Raw genomic sequence first — 15,808 nt, 5'->3', positions numbered from 1 at the left:
ATGGATACCGTCTTGGTTTTCAGCCTAATCATTACATCCTATGATGCTAACAAGAAAGGTTAAGTACTTCTCTAGCCTAGTATTCTGGGAAATCCAAAGAGAAGCCTAGAAAGTGTTTAGGGGTCTATTCCGCCAGATAGAGATACAGCCAATACTTAGCAGATGATGCTTTCTCCATGTTATTCAACTCAGAGAGAGAGCTGTTTCATGGTAAGAAGTCTTCAGAGAGTGTGACGCATTCTTCCATTTTGTTCACGTAACTAACATTAAAATTGCTTTCACTGTTAGATGGCTTTCTTTCCTGCAAAGTACTGTCAGAGTTTCAGTATTGTCATCACCTAAGACTCCTAAATTCATAACCCCTCATAAGATGTTGTCTTCCTTTTTAAAGGCATTACATCAAAATTGATGGGGATGCTCGTGGGTGGGAAGAGCTGAGAAAGGGTAGTGTGAGGGTGGAATGGCACCGCTTGCTGCTCTTTGATAACTGTTTATTTAAGACATGATTGGGCTTCCCTGGTGGCGCAGTGGTTGAGAGTCCGCCTGCCGATGCAGGGGACACGGGTTCGTGCCCCGGTCCGGGAAGATCCCACATGCCACGGAGTGGCTGGGCCCGTGAGCCACGGCCGCTGAGCCTGCGCGTCCGGAGCCTGTGCTCCGCAACGGGAGAGGCCACAACAGTGAGAGGCCCGCGTACCGCAAAAAAAAAAAAAAAAAAAAAAAGACATGATTTTTCAAAGTGTCCTAAACAGTTCATCTCTAAAATTAGCTGACCAAAGTTATTAGCTGACCAAACAGCATAAGGTGCAGCAGTAACAAATTTAACAAATGAAGAAAACTCACAACACCCTGTGAGTTATGTGCCAAAAAGCATAAATAACTATAACCTATCATTTAACCTATCATTCTATGGGAACCTGGAAAGATATCTTGTCCAACGATACACTTATTAAACTTTCAAAAGTTTTAATACAAGAAGGTAGATAAAACAGGAAGGAGAAGAGATAATAGGCAGTGTTTGAAGGAATGGGTTGGTTAGTCTTTCATTAACTTAGTTAACTCTTTTACCTTCTTTTTCCCTAAGGATAATAGACTGGTGCCCAGTTTTCTTTGTACTAGGCTAACTCCCACTTACGTAAATCTTGAAGTCCTTTTGAGGGAATGTCTGATCTCCCCAAGTGCAAGTTTTATAAGAAGGAACTGCATTCTTCTGTATCTCCCTCTCCAGTGCCCGGAATTCTCAAGCAGAAGTACCCAGTCAACCCTGACCTTTTTTTTCCCCCAGAACTCAGAGACAGCAGCTGCCAGGTGGAACTGCTGCCTGGTCTCTTCCTCTCAAAGGGCTATGCTAATGCAAGGTAGGGAATGGACCCTTGAAAAATCGTTTTGCCATTCCTGAACAGTTTTACCTTTAAAAGATGCTTGTCTCCCCCAATCCGAGCCCAGATCTCAAATATCCTGTTTAAAAGCTATGTATCCCCCTGTGAGGCTTTCTGGAAACCCATTTTTATCTTGTGTTTTTAAAAAAATTTATTTATTTATTTGGTTGCGCCAGGTCTTAGTTGTGGCAGGCGGGCTCCTTAGTTGCGGCTTGCAGGCTCCTTGGTTGTGGCATGTGAATTCTTAGTTGTGTCATGCATGTGGGATCTAGTTCCCTGACCAGGGATCAAACCCGGACCCCCTGCATTCGGAGCACGGAGTCTTATCCACTACGCCACCAGGGAAGTCCCTGGAAACCCATTTTTAAATGAACTGCTATTGACTCACAGACTTAGAGAACGAACTTACGGTTACCAGGGGAGAAGGGTGTGTGTGTGTGGGGGAGGGATAGTTAGGGAGTTTGGGGCTGACATGTACACATTGCTAGATTAAAAACGGATAACCAGGCTTCCCTGGTGACACAGTGGTTAAGAATCCGCCTGCCAATGCAGGGGACACGGGTTCAAGCCCTGGTCCAGGAAGATCCCACATGCCACAGAGCAACTCAGCCCATGCGCCACAGCTACTGAGCCTGCACTCTAGAGCCCGCGAGCCACAACTACTGAGCCCGCGAGCCACAACTACTGAGCCCGCGTGCTTCAACTACTGAAGAGCCCACGCTCCGCAACAAGAGAAGCCAAAGCCACGACAATAAGAAGCCCTCACACCGCAACGAACAGTAGCCCCCACTCAATGCAACTAGAGAAAGCCCGCATGCAGCAGCAAAGACCCAATGCAGCCAAAAATAAATAAATTGATTAACTGAAACAAAAAGTTCTTCAAAAAACAAAAAAGAATGGATAACCAAAAGGACCTACTGTATAGCACAGGGAACTCTGCTCAGTATTCTGTAACAATCTAATTGGGAAAAGAATTTGAAAAAGAATAGATACATGTAACAAAAAATAAATTAAAAAATAAAATGTTCACTTATACAATATTAATTAATTAATTAATTAACTGTTGTTACCTAAGCCGTGGCTGCATAAATCAAAGAGACGGGGTGAGGAAAGAGAAGGAGGCGGCACTCAAGCGGCTCTGCGTTAGAAAAAACAACCTAGGAGCATCTCTCTGGGCTGCATTTACTGCAGTCACCAATCTTCATGGGACCCACGGCAGGAAGGGGGAAAGGCAGGGCTTGTATATTTAGTACATAGAAACATGCTGAGGAAGAACTGAAGGCAAAAGAGAAGAAAGTACAGCAGTGGGCCATGAACAGAAGTGGGCTGGCTGGGCACCATTCAGATTAAGAACTGGCTTCATTTTCCTACCTGGCTTTTCTCCTTCCAGAAGCTCGGACAGAAGCCAAATCGCCCACATTCATCCTAAATCAGGCTGTGGCTACCTTGCAGTGTCTTGGTGCTAGGAGCAAAGTGAAAGTCAACCTTGTATATTTGGAAAAAAGGCGAAAGGTCAAGCACACTCAGAAAAACCTGAGAGTCGTGCCGTTCCCCGCAGAAACAGCACTGCCCCCCACCGAGCTGTCACCTAACCCTCACATCCAAGGTTCAGATTGGATCCCTTGTGACAGGCAAAGGTGAGCTTGGAAAATGCGATGGAGGTAGGCGCTGCCTTCTGGCTGACATCCTTGGAGGCAGGTAGAGCTTAATGGCAGCTAAAGCCTCAAGGAAATGGATTAGCCTCTCTCTCTTTAGGCAAATCTATGTAAATTTTTAAAATGTCATTTTAGTGCATGGATTAGGCTCTTTGGAATTTGATTAGTATGAACTGATTCCTATGGTCTGTTTACCCCATGAGAAACTGTGGCATACAAGAGAAATAACATCAAACAAGTGTTTATTTCTCCAATGCTCAGTTTCCATAGCTACAGATGAGAGATTTGACAAGATGATCTAATTTCTAGATATGTAAGCCCAACATCAATATGTAAGGCCTCTCAAATAGCCCTTTCAACCTGCTAGTATTATTACAGAATAATCTCTAAAGGAGATTTCCACTTAAATATAATGTACCTAATGTTCCCTATTTAAAATGAATTATTTTGCAATAAAGCATCATCCCCTAAATTATCCATTTCATAACTTTGCATTTCTTGTAGACCTCCTTAAAGTGGGGGAATTCTTGCTCAAATATTCTTAGCCAAAGAAAAGCTAATATTGCAATTCCATCAGCACTGGGAATAGACTGCTTGTATTTACAAACTTGCTCCACCTTAATACTCAGTTACCTAGCAGATGAGACCTAAGAGATGAGCTGCCAACAGGGATGGACATTAATTTAGAAGCTGGGCAGAACTGGAACTACACTGACGGATGAAAAGCCTATTAAGTAGATTTTGAAACAGTGGCTCCCAGGAGGTGGGAAGACATGCCACACTGAAATCCCATTATCCCTGTGGCTAGAGGGCACAGTTCCTCTATGCAGAGACAGGATCTCTAGGTTTTTCCTCCTCTTTCAATCATAATATCACTCAGTTTGCAAAGTGTTTCTCACACCTGCTTTCTCATTTTTGTTTCCGATCTTCACATCACTCCTGTGAAATAGGTAGACCAAGAATTATTTTATTATAACCATCCTGCTGATAAGGAAACCAAAACTCAGAGAACTTATATGTTACTTTTCCAAAGTGAGATTTATCTTCATCTCATCTGACGCAGAAACACATATGCTGTCACTTCAGAGAACTGACTGGCACTATGCTGAAAAAAAAGCCGCATAATTCTCTTGTTTTTCCTTTCGAGCCTGTTGGCTCTTTGTCTCTGCTTACCTTTGCCAACACTGTCTTCCTGATTAAACAAATCAAGGACTACTTCCCCTATAATTTGTGTACAGTACCTGGTACTGTGCCCACTGGCCTCTGAAGTAAAGAACTGTCATTTTCACACAGACTTAAGACCTGGGAGAATAATTCAGAAAAGTCAAGTAGGACGTACAGATCTCAATTTAATAGGCAATGACAGGAGGCCATTAAAAATAGAATAGGAACCACTGTCGGAACTGGATTAGATCAATTCGGGAGGCAGGTGAAGGTGGTTCCAGACCACAGCCAGCATCCGTCCGCACCCCATCTTTTCCACAGCTGTTTGAGTCACCATCATCTCTCATTTGGATTCTGCGAGAGCCTCCTAACAGGTTACTCTGCTTCTCCCAGGCCCCCCACTACAGTCTGTTTCCAACTCAGCAACCCACTGATCCTTTAAAAACAAAGCCATCCGGTCACTTCTCTGCGCAAAAACTTGCAACGGATCCCCACTTCAAGCAGAACAAAAACCAAAGTCCTCAAACTGGCCTACAAGGCCCTAAGTGATATGGACCCATTTCCTTCAGAAACTCCCTCATCTCCTATGACTGTCGCCTTGCTCACTCCACTGCAATCTCTCTGGCCTCCGTGCTCTTCCTCTAAGACGAAAACATGCCAGACACACTCTGCCCCAGGGCTTTTACACTGTTCCCTCTGCCTAGTTCCCCAGCATCTGCCTGGCTAATCCCCTCACCTCCTTCAAGTCTCAGCTCAACTCTCATCTTCTCAATGAAACCAGCCTATCCTGTAGGTCGCCCAACCACTGCCCACCCGCACCCCTCCGACTGCCCCCTTACCTTTCTCTACTTTGTTTCTTTTCGTAGCACTTATCCCCTTCTAACAAACCATAAAACTTACTGTACTTATTGTCTGCTTCCCCCAGTCCCCCCTCAGCCCTCCTTCCTCCTTGCTTGTTCCCATGGTAGAGGGTACCCAGCTGATATATCCAAAGTACGGAAGCAGTCCCTGGCACATACTAGATATTCATTTTTAAATATTTGCTGAAAGAATGAAATTGAGGGGACATGAAGCTGGGAGGTCTCCCCTTCTTCCAGCTCCCCCTTTCCCCAAACCTCTCTCAAAGTCGTTGACTTAGACTCCACTAGACAGACCTGCCGCAGTCATTAAGGCAAATTATGCTACTTCATGTTCTTCCTTGGACTTTGGAGCCATCTTTTTTAAAGAAGGAAACTTTCAGTGGTGCTACACCCTCCATCCTTATTATCATTATGCCCTTACGAGTATGGCCATACTCCTTCACTCTGAACGTACATTAGTCAAAGGCGCCATGGGAATTTAATCCATATCTTATTAGTATCTCTATCCTCATTTATTCTTTGGCATTATTAAGGCCCACAATTTAAACCTATAGACAGATTGATGGGGCCACAGTTAGAAGTTCATATCAGCTGGGTAGAGCTAGGGTTTTGTCAGGTAAAATCAAAGGCAGGATAAAGTTTTCTCAGTTGTCCTTTCATTGTTTCTTTCTTGTTTTATAGCTTTTTTACCAGGGATCTCCCAGTGTAAGGTCTACCCAGTGATGGGGGCTTCATCAGAGACTTTTCCCACCACTACCACCTTCGTAACTCCTGGGAAAAAAGGAGAGAAAACTACAAGGATTGATGATTTTTCTAGTCCTCTGAAACAAGGTACAGAATAAGTAGAGGTAAGACAAGAACGGAAAGAAAAAGAAACATTTTCAGTCCCAACACCTGCCCGGGTCTCCTAGGATTTTCCTGGAGGTTGAGAAGTTACACAGTTTGCATTAGAAAATCACTCCATTTCTTATGGAAAAAAAATCAGCTTCTCTATAAAGAAGGTCCCAGAAATGTTTGTAGCTTGACACTATTAATAATCCTTCACCTCCACACAAGTTGAGCTCACCTTGTAGCCAGATTCGGGGACAGCATAAAGGGTATTGGTGTGGTGGGTAATTCCAGCCATCATGTGAATAGAGAGGCGACATTTAAACTCTAAGCACTCGTTACAGTGATGACAACAACCAAGAAGCATGTTTTCATCTGCATTGTTTTTACAAAGAGCCCTCCCTAAATTGGCCAGGACTCAAATTCTGTAAGATTTCAGTTTGGGTTACATCCCAGTTCCAACAGGAGAAACGTAAATAGGAGATTAGTATTAACAAGATGCATATGAGCCATTTGTCCCCAAATTTGGCTTATGACCCAAAAACAATGGCAATTTACCTCTGTCCCTCATATGCCCCACTAAATTGAGAAGAGCACAGGAAATGTGATTTGCTAATCCCATACAGTATGTGTGTTGAGGCACAAGGACAGAGACCCTGAGAGGGCTGCTGGTGACAGACTCCCTCGCGTAACTTTTCTTTCCATGAAAGCAGTGCAAGAATCAATCCTACTTGATCATGGAAAAATTCCAAATCCTAGTAAAGGTGACTCTGGGAAGAGACTGCAAAGGAGGTTAGAGCAGAGCCCATGATGCCTACTCCACTCCTGACTCTGAACTGGAAATTCAGCCTCTGTCTCTGAATCAGGCTGGGCCCCTATTCGTCTTGTGAGCCAGGAGACCTTCAAGTCAAAAGGTCAATCTTTTCCTTCTCTCAAGTTCTCTTTTCTCCCTTTTCTATTCCTCTCTCTCTTTTTAGACACAGAAGAGGACCTAGAGAAGAGGCAGAAATGGAGCATCGTGGTCAAATTTCTGATTGCAGTCACCTTGTTGTTCAGGGGAATTGCCATTATAGTGTTCATCATTTTTGAAGTCCCATGCCCTGTAAGTTTGCTGATGTACTGGGTCCTTGGGCTTGATCTATAATAGACCTCCTTCTGTCCCAGAGGCAGGCTGGCATAATGAGAAAAGCACAGACTTTGGAGTCTGGACACACCTGCCACTCTACACTCACTAGCTGAGTGGCTTTGAGAAAGTTGTTTGCCTTCTCCAACTGCAGCTGCCTCATCTTTAAAATGGGACTAATGATATTTGCCTCTCATGGTGGTTATGAAGTTTAATGGAGATTCTGTGGGAAAGGCTCCTGGCACGTAGAGGTGCTTGCTAAATGCAAGTTCCTTTCCTCTGCTGTACTTGTGCATTCTCTAGGGAGGATAGAGCCAATAGGAATGTATATTTTCTTTTTCCTTAGAAGAGATGATTTTCAGGAATTCTTTGGAGGTCCAGTGCTTAGGACTCCATGCTTTCACTGCCAGGCCCGGGTTCGATCCCTGGCTGGGGAACTAAGATCCCATAAGTCGTGTGGCACAGCCAAAAAAAACAAGAGAGATGATTTTCTTTAAATGGCCTGATGTGAGGTTTGGAAGATAATCAGATGCACAGCAGCCACCTGAAGTTAATACCAGGTCATTTTCTCCCTTCAGAGTCAATGCCTAGGAGCCAGAGAGCTATGCCAATGCCAGAGGTTGTGGAGAAGGCAAAGAAAGGAAGGCCAGCAACCTGGTGTAGCTGAATCCCAGACTGACTCTCAGCCCAAAAAGGAAAGTGTTCTCTGTATGGCTATTGTCATTTGCCTAGAGAAAATGGGGTTAATATATAAATCCTGGGAGACAGGAAGCTGCTTGAATTATGCAGCAAATGTGGGTAATTCTTTTATGTGTCAGGAAATGGGCAGGTATTTGTACTACTGTTTTCTTAACATCTGCAGGGTCATAATACAATAGGGTACTTATTGAAAATAGCTATTTATGGGCATCAGATATAATAAATCAGAATGGCTAGAGTGGGACCAGGAATCTTATTTTTAAGATTTTTTTCCACTGGACCACCAGAGAAGTGTTTTTTTTTTTAGATTTTTAACAAGCTCCCTAAGTAGAGGTGGTTTTACTGTGAAATTAATGAAGCTTAAACTCAGGACCCACGGGACCTGCACAAAGGCTTTGAATCCAATTTTGTATTTTTAAAATCTGTATTCTTTTTCTTTAAAAAGGGTCCCTGAAATTGTAAGAGCTTCAGAGCCCACAACCTACGTCTCCATCCCTGCCCCTGGGTAACTCTGACATACAACACAGTTGAGGAACCACCACACTTGAACACAGCCTGAATACTTGGCAAAGCACCTTCTTTCTTCCCTGCCCTGGGGTTTCCTGGCAGGATTATAAATCCATATTGCACTTTAGTGTGTAAGTCAGACACCACACCACCGGCTCAGCATGGCTGCTTTAAATAGTTTTCCCACCAGGAATGGACTCAGCCTTTGACTACAAGAAAGTGATGGGTACCTTCTCTACATCTAAAAACCCACTGAAACAAAGAGATGAGGTCTCCAATACTTTTTTAAATTAAAGAAGGTGGCCACTTTTGTAGAATTACAGCACTGAGAATGGGTCTCAAAGATTATATAGTCCAGGATGGGACACACTCTTTAGTTCCATGTCAACCGCACATATCAATAATCAAGTAGAGGACTTCCCTGGTGGCGCAGTGGTTAAGAATCCGCCTGCCAATGGAGGGGACATGGGTTCAATCCCTGGTCTTGGAAGATCCCACATGCCGCAGAACAACTAAGCCTGTGCGCCACAACTACTGAGCCTGCGCTCTAGAGCCCGTGAGCACAACTACTGAGCCCATGTGCTGCAGCTCCTGAAGCCTACGCACCTAGAGCCATGCTCCACAACAAGAGAAGGCACCACAATGAGAAGCCGCGCACCGCAACTAAGAGTAGCCCCCATTCACCGCAACTAGAGAGAGCCCGTGTGCAGCAACGAAGACCCAATGCAGCCAAAAAATAATAATGATAATAATAATCGAGCATAGTGCAACTAGAGGATGAATACATTCCAGAGGTCTAGTGCACAGCATAGAGATTATAGTCACCATATTGTATACTTCAAAATTGCTAAGAGACTAGATCTTATACATTCTCACCACAAAAAAGCAATGATAATTATGTGACGTGATGGGATGTTAGCTAAAGCTACCGTGGTAATCACACTGCAATTTACAAATGCATCAAATCAACACGCTGGACACCTTAAACTTACACAATGTTATATGAAAATTAAATCTCAATTAAAAAAAATCAAGCATGGGGCTTCCCTGGTGGCGCAGTGGTTGAGAATCTGCCTGCCAATGCAGGGGACACGGGTTCGAGCCCTGGTCTGGGAAGATCCTACATGCCGCAGAGCAACTAGGCCCGTGAGGCACAACTACTGAGCCTGTGCGTCTGGAGCCTGTGCTCCGCAACAAGAGAGGCCGTGATAGTGAAAGGCCCGCGCACCGCGATGAAGAGTGGCCCCCGCTTGCCGCAACTAGAGAAAACCCTCACACAGAAACGAAGACCCAACACAGCCAAAAATAAATAAATAAATAAATATTTAAAAAAAAAAAAAAATCAAGCATGGCACTCTTTCCACCCAGGCATGGCATCAATCTTTTTTATCACAGTGCTTTAGGTATCCAATGCCAACTTATTTGTCATCTCTGGTCTAGGTTAATATTTTCTATAATCCTGTTTCTGCTAATGTTAGATGATGAGCTCAGGTAAATCAGTATAATTCTATAATTTAGTGTATTTTTAGTTCTTTAATCCAATCAACATTATCATTTCTACTGAACATTGAAAGAAATAGGCCTGAAGGGGACTAAAAAGTCTAGTCCAGAATTAGAAGAAGCCACGTAACAGCAACTCTGATTGAATTTCTCCCATGAACAAAATAAGATACTAAACGATAAAGGAATTAATTTTAAAAAAGAAATTTTATACCCACTGCCTCATTTGAGCCTCATAAAAATCCTGGGAAGTAGCTAGGGTGGGTATCTACATCTTACTGATACTTAAACTAAGGCTTAGAAAGGTTATTGACTTTCCCATGGTCACACACCTAGTGGAAACAGAACTAAAATTCAGGTCTTTTAATTCCTATACTGGATTTATTGGCATATTCATCTCTTCCACAAAATTTTACTGAAAGCCTTGAACTGAAGTTCCCTGCCTTCAAGAGGCTTAGAGTCTATGTTCATAAACAGTTAAGCATTTAGAAAGTACATACAAAATCAGTTGGGGCACGGTATAATGAGAGTGGAATGGGATTAGTAAAAAATATTTGGTCCACATTGACCCAGATATTTGCCCCTTCTCAAACAGAGTGAGATTGTTTGGGCCTGATTCCAGGAATGAAGTCGAATCCCTGTGCATCTGGGATCCAAAGTAGCTGCACATCCAGGGCCCTTTCCATTCAAGGCAAATCGGTCAAACAAGGGATGGCTGGGCTGTTTATTAGGAGGTTATTGGTTTCAACAAACTGTAGGTTCTCATACATAAGTGCACTTTGCTGATACTTTCGCAGTGTAAAGCACAATAAATTTTCCTAGAATCGATGGGTAACAAAGGCGAAATGATGTGCACAGGGTTTAGTACTAAGCTATCTCTTTGTTGGTACATTAAGAAATACCCATTTGCATCCTTCTTTATCTTTCATATTTCCTTTCAATCTCTAGGTTGGACAAGATGCTCCCAAATCATCAAGCCCCAAGAAAGCTGCAGAGATCACTGTGGTCCATGAGACATACTTCTGAAAAGTTCTGCTCTGCCTCACACACTGAATGAAAGATACTACATTGTCTTCTCCCTACTATTAATCAGTATGGGCAGATTCTTGCTAATCCTACCCTCGTATCTTCAGCAGGGACATTACGATCAGACAGTAATGCCAGGCCAATGAGGGGGAAGCCTGGGCTCCAGAGTTACTCTCATGCCTTTGCTACTGACTTAGCCACAAGCCTCTGAAATTCATTTGGTAATCCCACAAAAAATGGATATTTTTTTCACCCCATCAAATGAAAACAAAAAGTCTTCCCTCTGAGCACTATGAATGGACCCATTACTCTCTTTGACAAAAGGTTTAAACACAGCCTCCAAGGAACTGAGCAAAGCAGCCCTTGGTGTGGCACATTCACCAAGTCCTCGATTGTCCTCTCTGCTGACCTCACGCGCACTGGCTCTCAGCCAGCTGAGGGTGGGGCTCCTGTTTTCCCAGGCTGGCATTCATAGGGCTTTATGACTTAGCCTCTGCCACTATATGCAGCCCTCCACACACTGGGAAAGGGAACGTGACCCTAAGCGTTCCAAAAGTCCTCCTCGTGACTCATCCCCAAAGCACTTAGGGACTGCGTACAAATAGGATCCAGACTGGGAATTCCCTGGTGGTCTAGTAGTTAGGACTCGGCACTTTCACTGCTGTGGCCTGGGTTCAATCCCTGGTCGGGGAACTGAGATCCTGCAAGCTGTGCAGCACAGCCAAAAGACAAAAGCAAACAAGCAAAATCAAATAGGATCCAGACAAGGTCTGCTGATAATCCAGAATTCCTAAAGTTGGTCTGACATTATACCTTACCATCACAGTGAGCCACAGACATTCTGAACAAGGATTCCAGAGCAACATGATTATGTGCTCCTTCTCACAGAGGCATGGCTCTAAGTCACGTCTAACTTACTTAAATGAGTTTGGTGAGAAAGTGAAACAGCTGGTTTTTATTTTAATACTCAATGCAATATTTTACTGTATTTCTTAGCTGTGGTTTCTTCCTTTCCCTTACCTCAGCTAAGAGATAGTTTAAGAAAGGCTCAGTTTATAGAATTTATTATGAAATTAGATTTTTATTTATACATTGTAATTTTTCATAAAACTCAAAACTATGGATTACAATGCATATGACTTTTTACAATGAAACGAGACATCTACAATCTATTTTGTGTATCAAAGAATATTCTATTTGTTTTACCATTATAAATTGTCCTACTTGCGAAATTTTCTGAACATGTTAAGTAAAAAACTGTCAACTAATATATCAATACTTTCAATGTTAAGCTAATTGAGTATTACCTAACAATGAATTTTTGCAACAACTAATCTTTTTTTTAATTATTTATTTATTTTTTATTTTTGGCTGCATTGGGTCTTCATTGCGGTACACAGGCTTCTCACCATGGTGGCTTCTCGTTGCAGAGCATGGGCTCTAGGCATGCAGGCTCAGTAGTTGTGGCTTGTGGGCTCTAGAGCGCAGGCTCAGTAGCTGTGGCGCACGGGCTTAGTTGCTCCACGGCATGTGGGATCTTTCCAGACCAGGGCTTGAACCCATGTTTCCTGCATTGGAAGGCAGATTCTTAACCACTGTGCCACCAGGGAAGTCCCCAACTAATCTTACAAATTCAAAATTACTACTCAAACCTGTGTTCTAAAAACTGCATTTTGGAAATGTTTTTATTATGATGGTGGCATGAAACAGCTGACCTTGAAATAGAGCTTCAGTGAAAAAGGGACTGGCATGAGGGATACAAAGGGTGTTGTCCTGATTCTTTTCATGCGTCTGAAACCATTCCATTTCATTTTGGTGAAATGTGCCTATTCCTAAGTAATTGTTTTCTTAATTCTCTGGTAACAACAACAACATATACAAATCATATCCTCCTTTCTTTCACTTTAAGTACTGTCCAAAAAGGTACAACATCTAGCCTTAAGCCCTGATTTGATATTCAAGCTAACCCTAGAAGAGATGGAACCAAGCATGGATGATGATAATTTTCAAGGAAGCCCTAGAGATCCTCTAGGTGCCCTAAAGTTCCACAGAGCATGCTTTGAAAATATGTTAGGCAGAGAGGCAAGACCACTGAGGCTGGCATTTGAATAAATGAGTATCACCCTCCACTGATTCACAGCATCACCTCCAGTTTATCCTGCCATCTGTGGCTCAGTCTAACCATGAAATAGGGGGAAAAAAACCCGCTCCTCCTCAAGACCACTAGGGAGGATGATTAAAAACATTCCATACTTAAAGCTCTTGGTCTAAGACTGATACCTACATTCATCCCCACCTTCCCAGGCTTTATCCACCAGAGAATGTCGTTTCCTTTAGTCCAGAAACAGGAGATAAAACCTGTGGCAGAGTCTACACTCATTAGGTCTACTGCAAGAATATAATTTGGGTAACATGTACAGTGACCTTTCTTTATAGAGATTCACCAATGGAATGGAAATTGTTTATTTTGCTTTGGGGACTTGTTTCCCCAGCCAAAGCAAGGTCCCTTTGAGGATTTTCTGACTCCCTAATCAGTTAACAATTTTGAATATCGTATTCTCTTACCAGTGGAGATCTTTGAAAACTAAAAGATAAGAGAGAGAGCGGAAGAGAAGGGAGAACTCCCACGTGGACCTTGGGAAGTGACCTTTATTCTTTTTTTCCCTATAGGCATCCTCTGTATTTATTTATTTATTTATTCATTCATCTTTATTGGTGTATAAATGCTTTACAATGTTGTTAGTTTCTGCTGTACAACAAAGTGAATCAGCTACATGTATACATATATCCCCATAACCCCTCCCTCTTGAGCTTCCCTCCCACCTCCCTATCCCACCCCTCCAGGTCGTCACAAAGCATTGAGCTGATCTTCCTGTGCTATGCAGCAGCTTCCCACTAGCCATCCATTTTACATTTGGTAGTGTATATATGACAATGCTACTCTCTCACTTTGTCCCAGCTTGCCCCGCCTCGTGTCCTCAAGTCTGTTCTCTGCAGATCACTTCACAGCAGGGCACAATACTCCCTGTCACCACTATAGACTGAGCTATAGACTCAACTTGATAAAACGCCATTTCTATGGGGAGCCAATTATTCCTCTGGGAAGTGACTAGTCAGCAAGGTTTTTAACTGCAAATTCTTTCTCATTAAGTTACCACACATTGTGTTTCTGATTATTAAAGTACATCCTCATTATCAAAATGTTTAGAAAATACTGGAAAGTAAAAAGAATAAAAGAAAAAAATTATAGCTAATCCTTCTTCCCAGAGATAACCACTACTAACACTTTGATGCATCTCTTTACAGATTATAAATATATACACATATACATAAAAAGATACATATGTTACACAAACACCACCATACTCTTCATACCATTTTAAACCTGTCTCCCTCTCTTGGCTAATATATTACTACCATATTTCCAGTTAGCACAAGTATGAAGTTGTGTTTTTTTCAAGTCTTAGGCTGGAGAGGACTGAAAGTCATTCTACCTTTTTTAAGAGTCTGAGTCACCCCAGTACTTTTTGATAGGCCCAAAGATTAAAGGAGGTAGCTGCTTAGGGCAGAGAAAGCACATTCACAGACACCTGCAATTTAAACTTGTGATGGTATTGCAAAATGACATTCAGTAAATAGTTGTACTTGTGCATGTGTTAAAAGCATGACTTTATTCAAAGGAAGCACTTAAAATACACAATTTTATATTTCTGTTTTGCCATTTCTTCATTTTTTAAGATCTACCTGTGATTTCAACAATCAAAGTGACTGGGCTTCCCTGGTGGCGCGGTGGTTAGGAATCCACCTGCCAATGCAGGGGACACGGGTTCGAACCCTGGTCTGGGAAGATCCCACATGCCGTGGAGCAACTAAGCCCGCGAGCCACAACTACTGAGCCCATGTGCCTAGAGCCTGTGCTCCGCAACAAGAGAAGCATCGCAGTGAGAAGCCCGCGCACCACAACGAAGAGTAGCTCCTGCTCGCCGCAACTAGAGAAAGCCTGCACGCAGCAACGAAGACCCAACACAGCCAAAAATAAATAAATAAAATTAAAAAAAAAAAAAAGCAAAGTGACCTAGGCCTCTCTAGGTCTCTGACAGGCCTGAGCAGGCTGCCAGCAACCCTCTTTCTCTGCACACCCAGGCTAGTGCAAGGGGTTACTAACCAGAGAGGGACCTAAGGTGGTTCTAGCCCTACACGTTTTTCTCCCCACCCCTCCCTCCCTCTTATTTTGGAGACTCTTTAAGCACAGTCCAGTAGATTCTGACCTAGAGCACTTTTCCTACATTATGTCCCAAACTAGCCATTTTCCAAGGAAGAGTTGCTATGTGTACTTAGGACTAGCAGTCAGGAGCCCTTCTTTGTTTTGCCCTGTTCAGGTTGATGGTCTTACGGGCCTTCCTCCCCTTACACTCTGATCCTCCCCTCCTGCCCCTCCTGCCTCCACTCTTCCCCTGCATTCTCAGAAAGGATTCCTTTCCCAGAGTTCACACCTGGCCCTCATGCTGCCTCAAGTTGCTCTTTTTATGTATACTTCCTAGTTCTTCTGCTTGAAGCCTGTTCTGTCTGTGTTAACTTTTACTTCTCTACATTACTTTGTATTCGACAAAGCACCATGCTCATAGTAGACATTCAAACAAATTACTGACGATGTCACACCACTAAATGGATAGCTGAGGGTAGCATAACTGACTTTCTAGAAGAAAATGAGGTAACCTTTACTTTTACATCAAAGTTGCTATTGGTTACCAGGTGCATGCAAACCAATGAGGGCCCAACCTGCAATTGTTGATAACACTTGAATTCATCTCTCTAGACTTATTCTTTTCTCTCACGTTTCTTTGTCTCTTCATCTTTCTCTTCCTTCTCCGTATTCCAATGCTTTTATTTTCAACACTTTTCTTTTTCCTTTCCTTCTTTTTCTTTCCCCTTTTCACTGACCCGACTTGCCAGTGATCCAATACAAAAAATGTCTCTTAATCTGCACTCCTTGAATCCATGTCTATAGGACATAAATTTCAATCTCCAGAAGGCTTCTCACAGGCTGACCCTCCCTTGCTTGGTGCA

General features: G+C 42.9%; 1 protein-coding gene across 1 annotated transcript; it reads left to right on the top strand.

The window, feature by feature from the left end:
• On the top strand, positions 1–11,033 carry LOC309838356 (uncharacterized protein C17orf78 homolog; the record flags this gene model as incomplete). Its single annotated transcript, XM_082679431.1, is given in 11 exon segments — positions 1–58; positions 1,229–1,358; positions 2,455–2,594; positions 2,770–2,922; positions 2,925–2,950; positions 2,953–3,016; positions 5,740–5,895; positions 5,898–5,906; positions 6,864–6,988; positions 7,588–7,704; positions 10,664–11,033. Coding segments are annotated over 11 exon segments (1,056 nt in total). The 3' UTR covers positions 10,742–11,033.
• Between the last annotated feature and the right edge of the window lie 4,775 nt (positions 11,034–15,808).

This window comes from Grampus griseus (genome assembly GCF_964374135.1).
Source record: "Grampus griseus genome assembly, chromosome: 20".
In the NCBI taxonomy this organism is placed as follows: Eukaryota; Metazoa; Chordata; class Mammalia; order Artiodactyla; family Delphinidae; genus Grampus; species Grampus griseus.
Note: the sequence above shows the minus strand (reverse complement) of the source record. Positions and strands in the feature narration are given on the sequence as shown.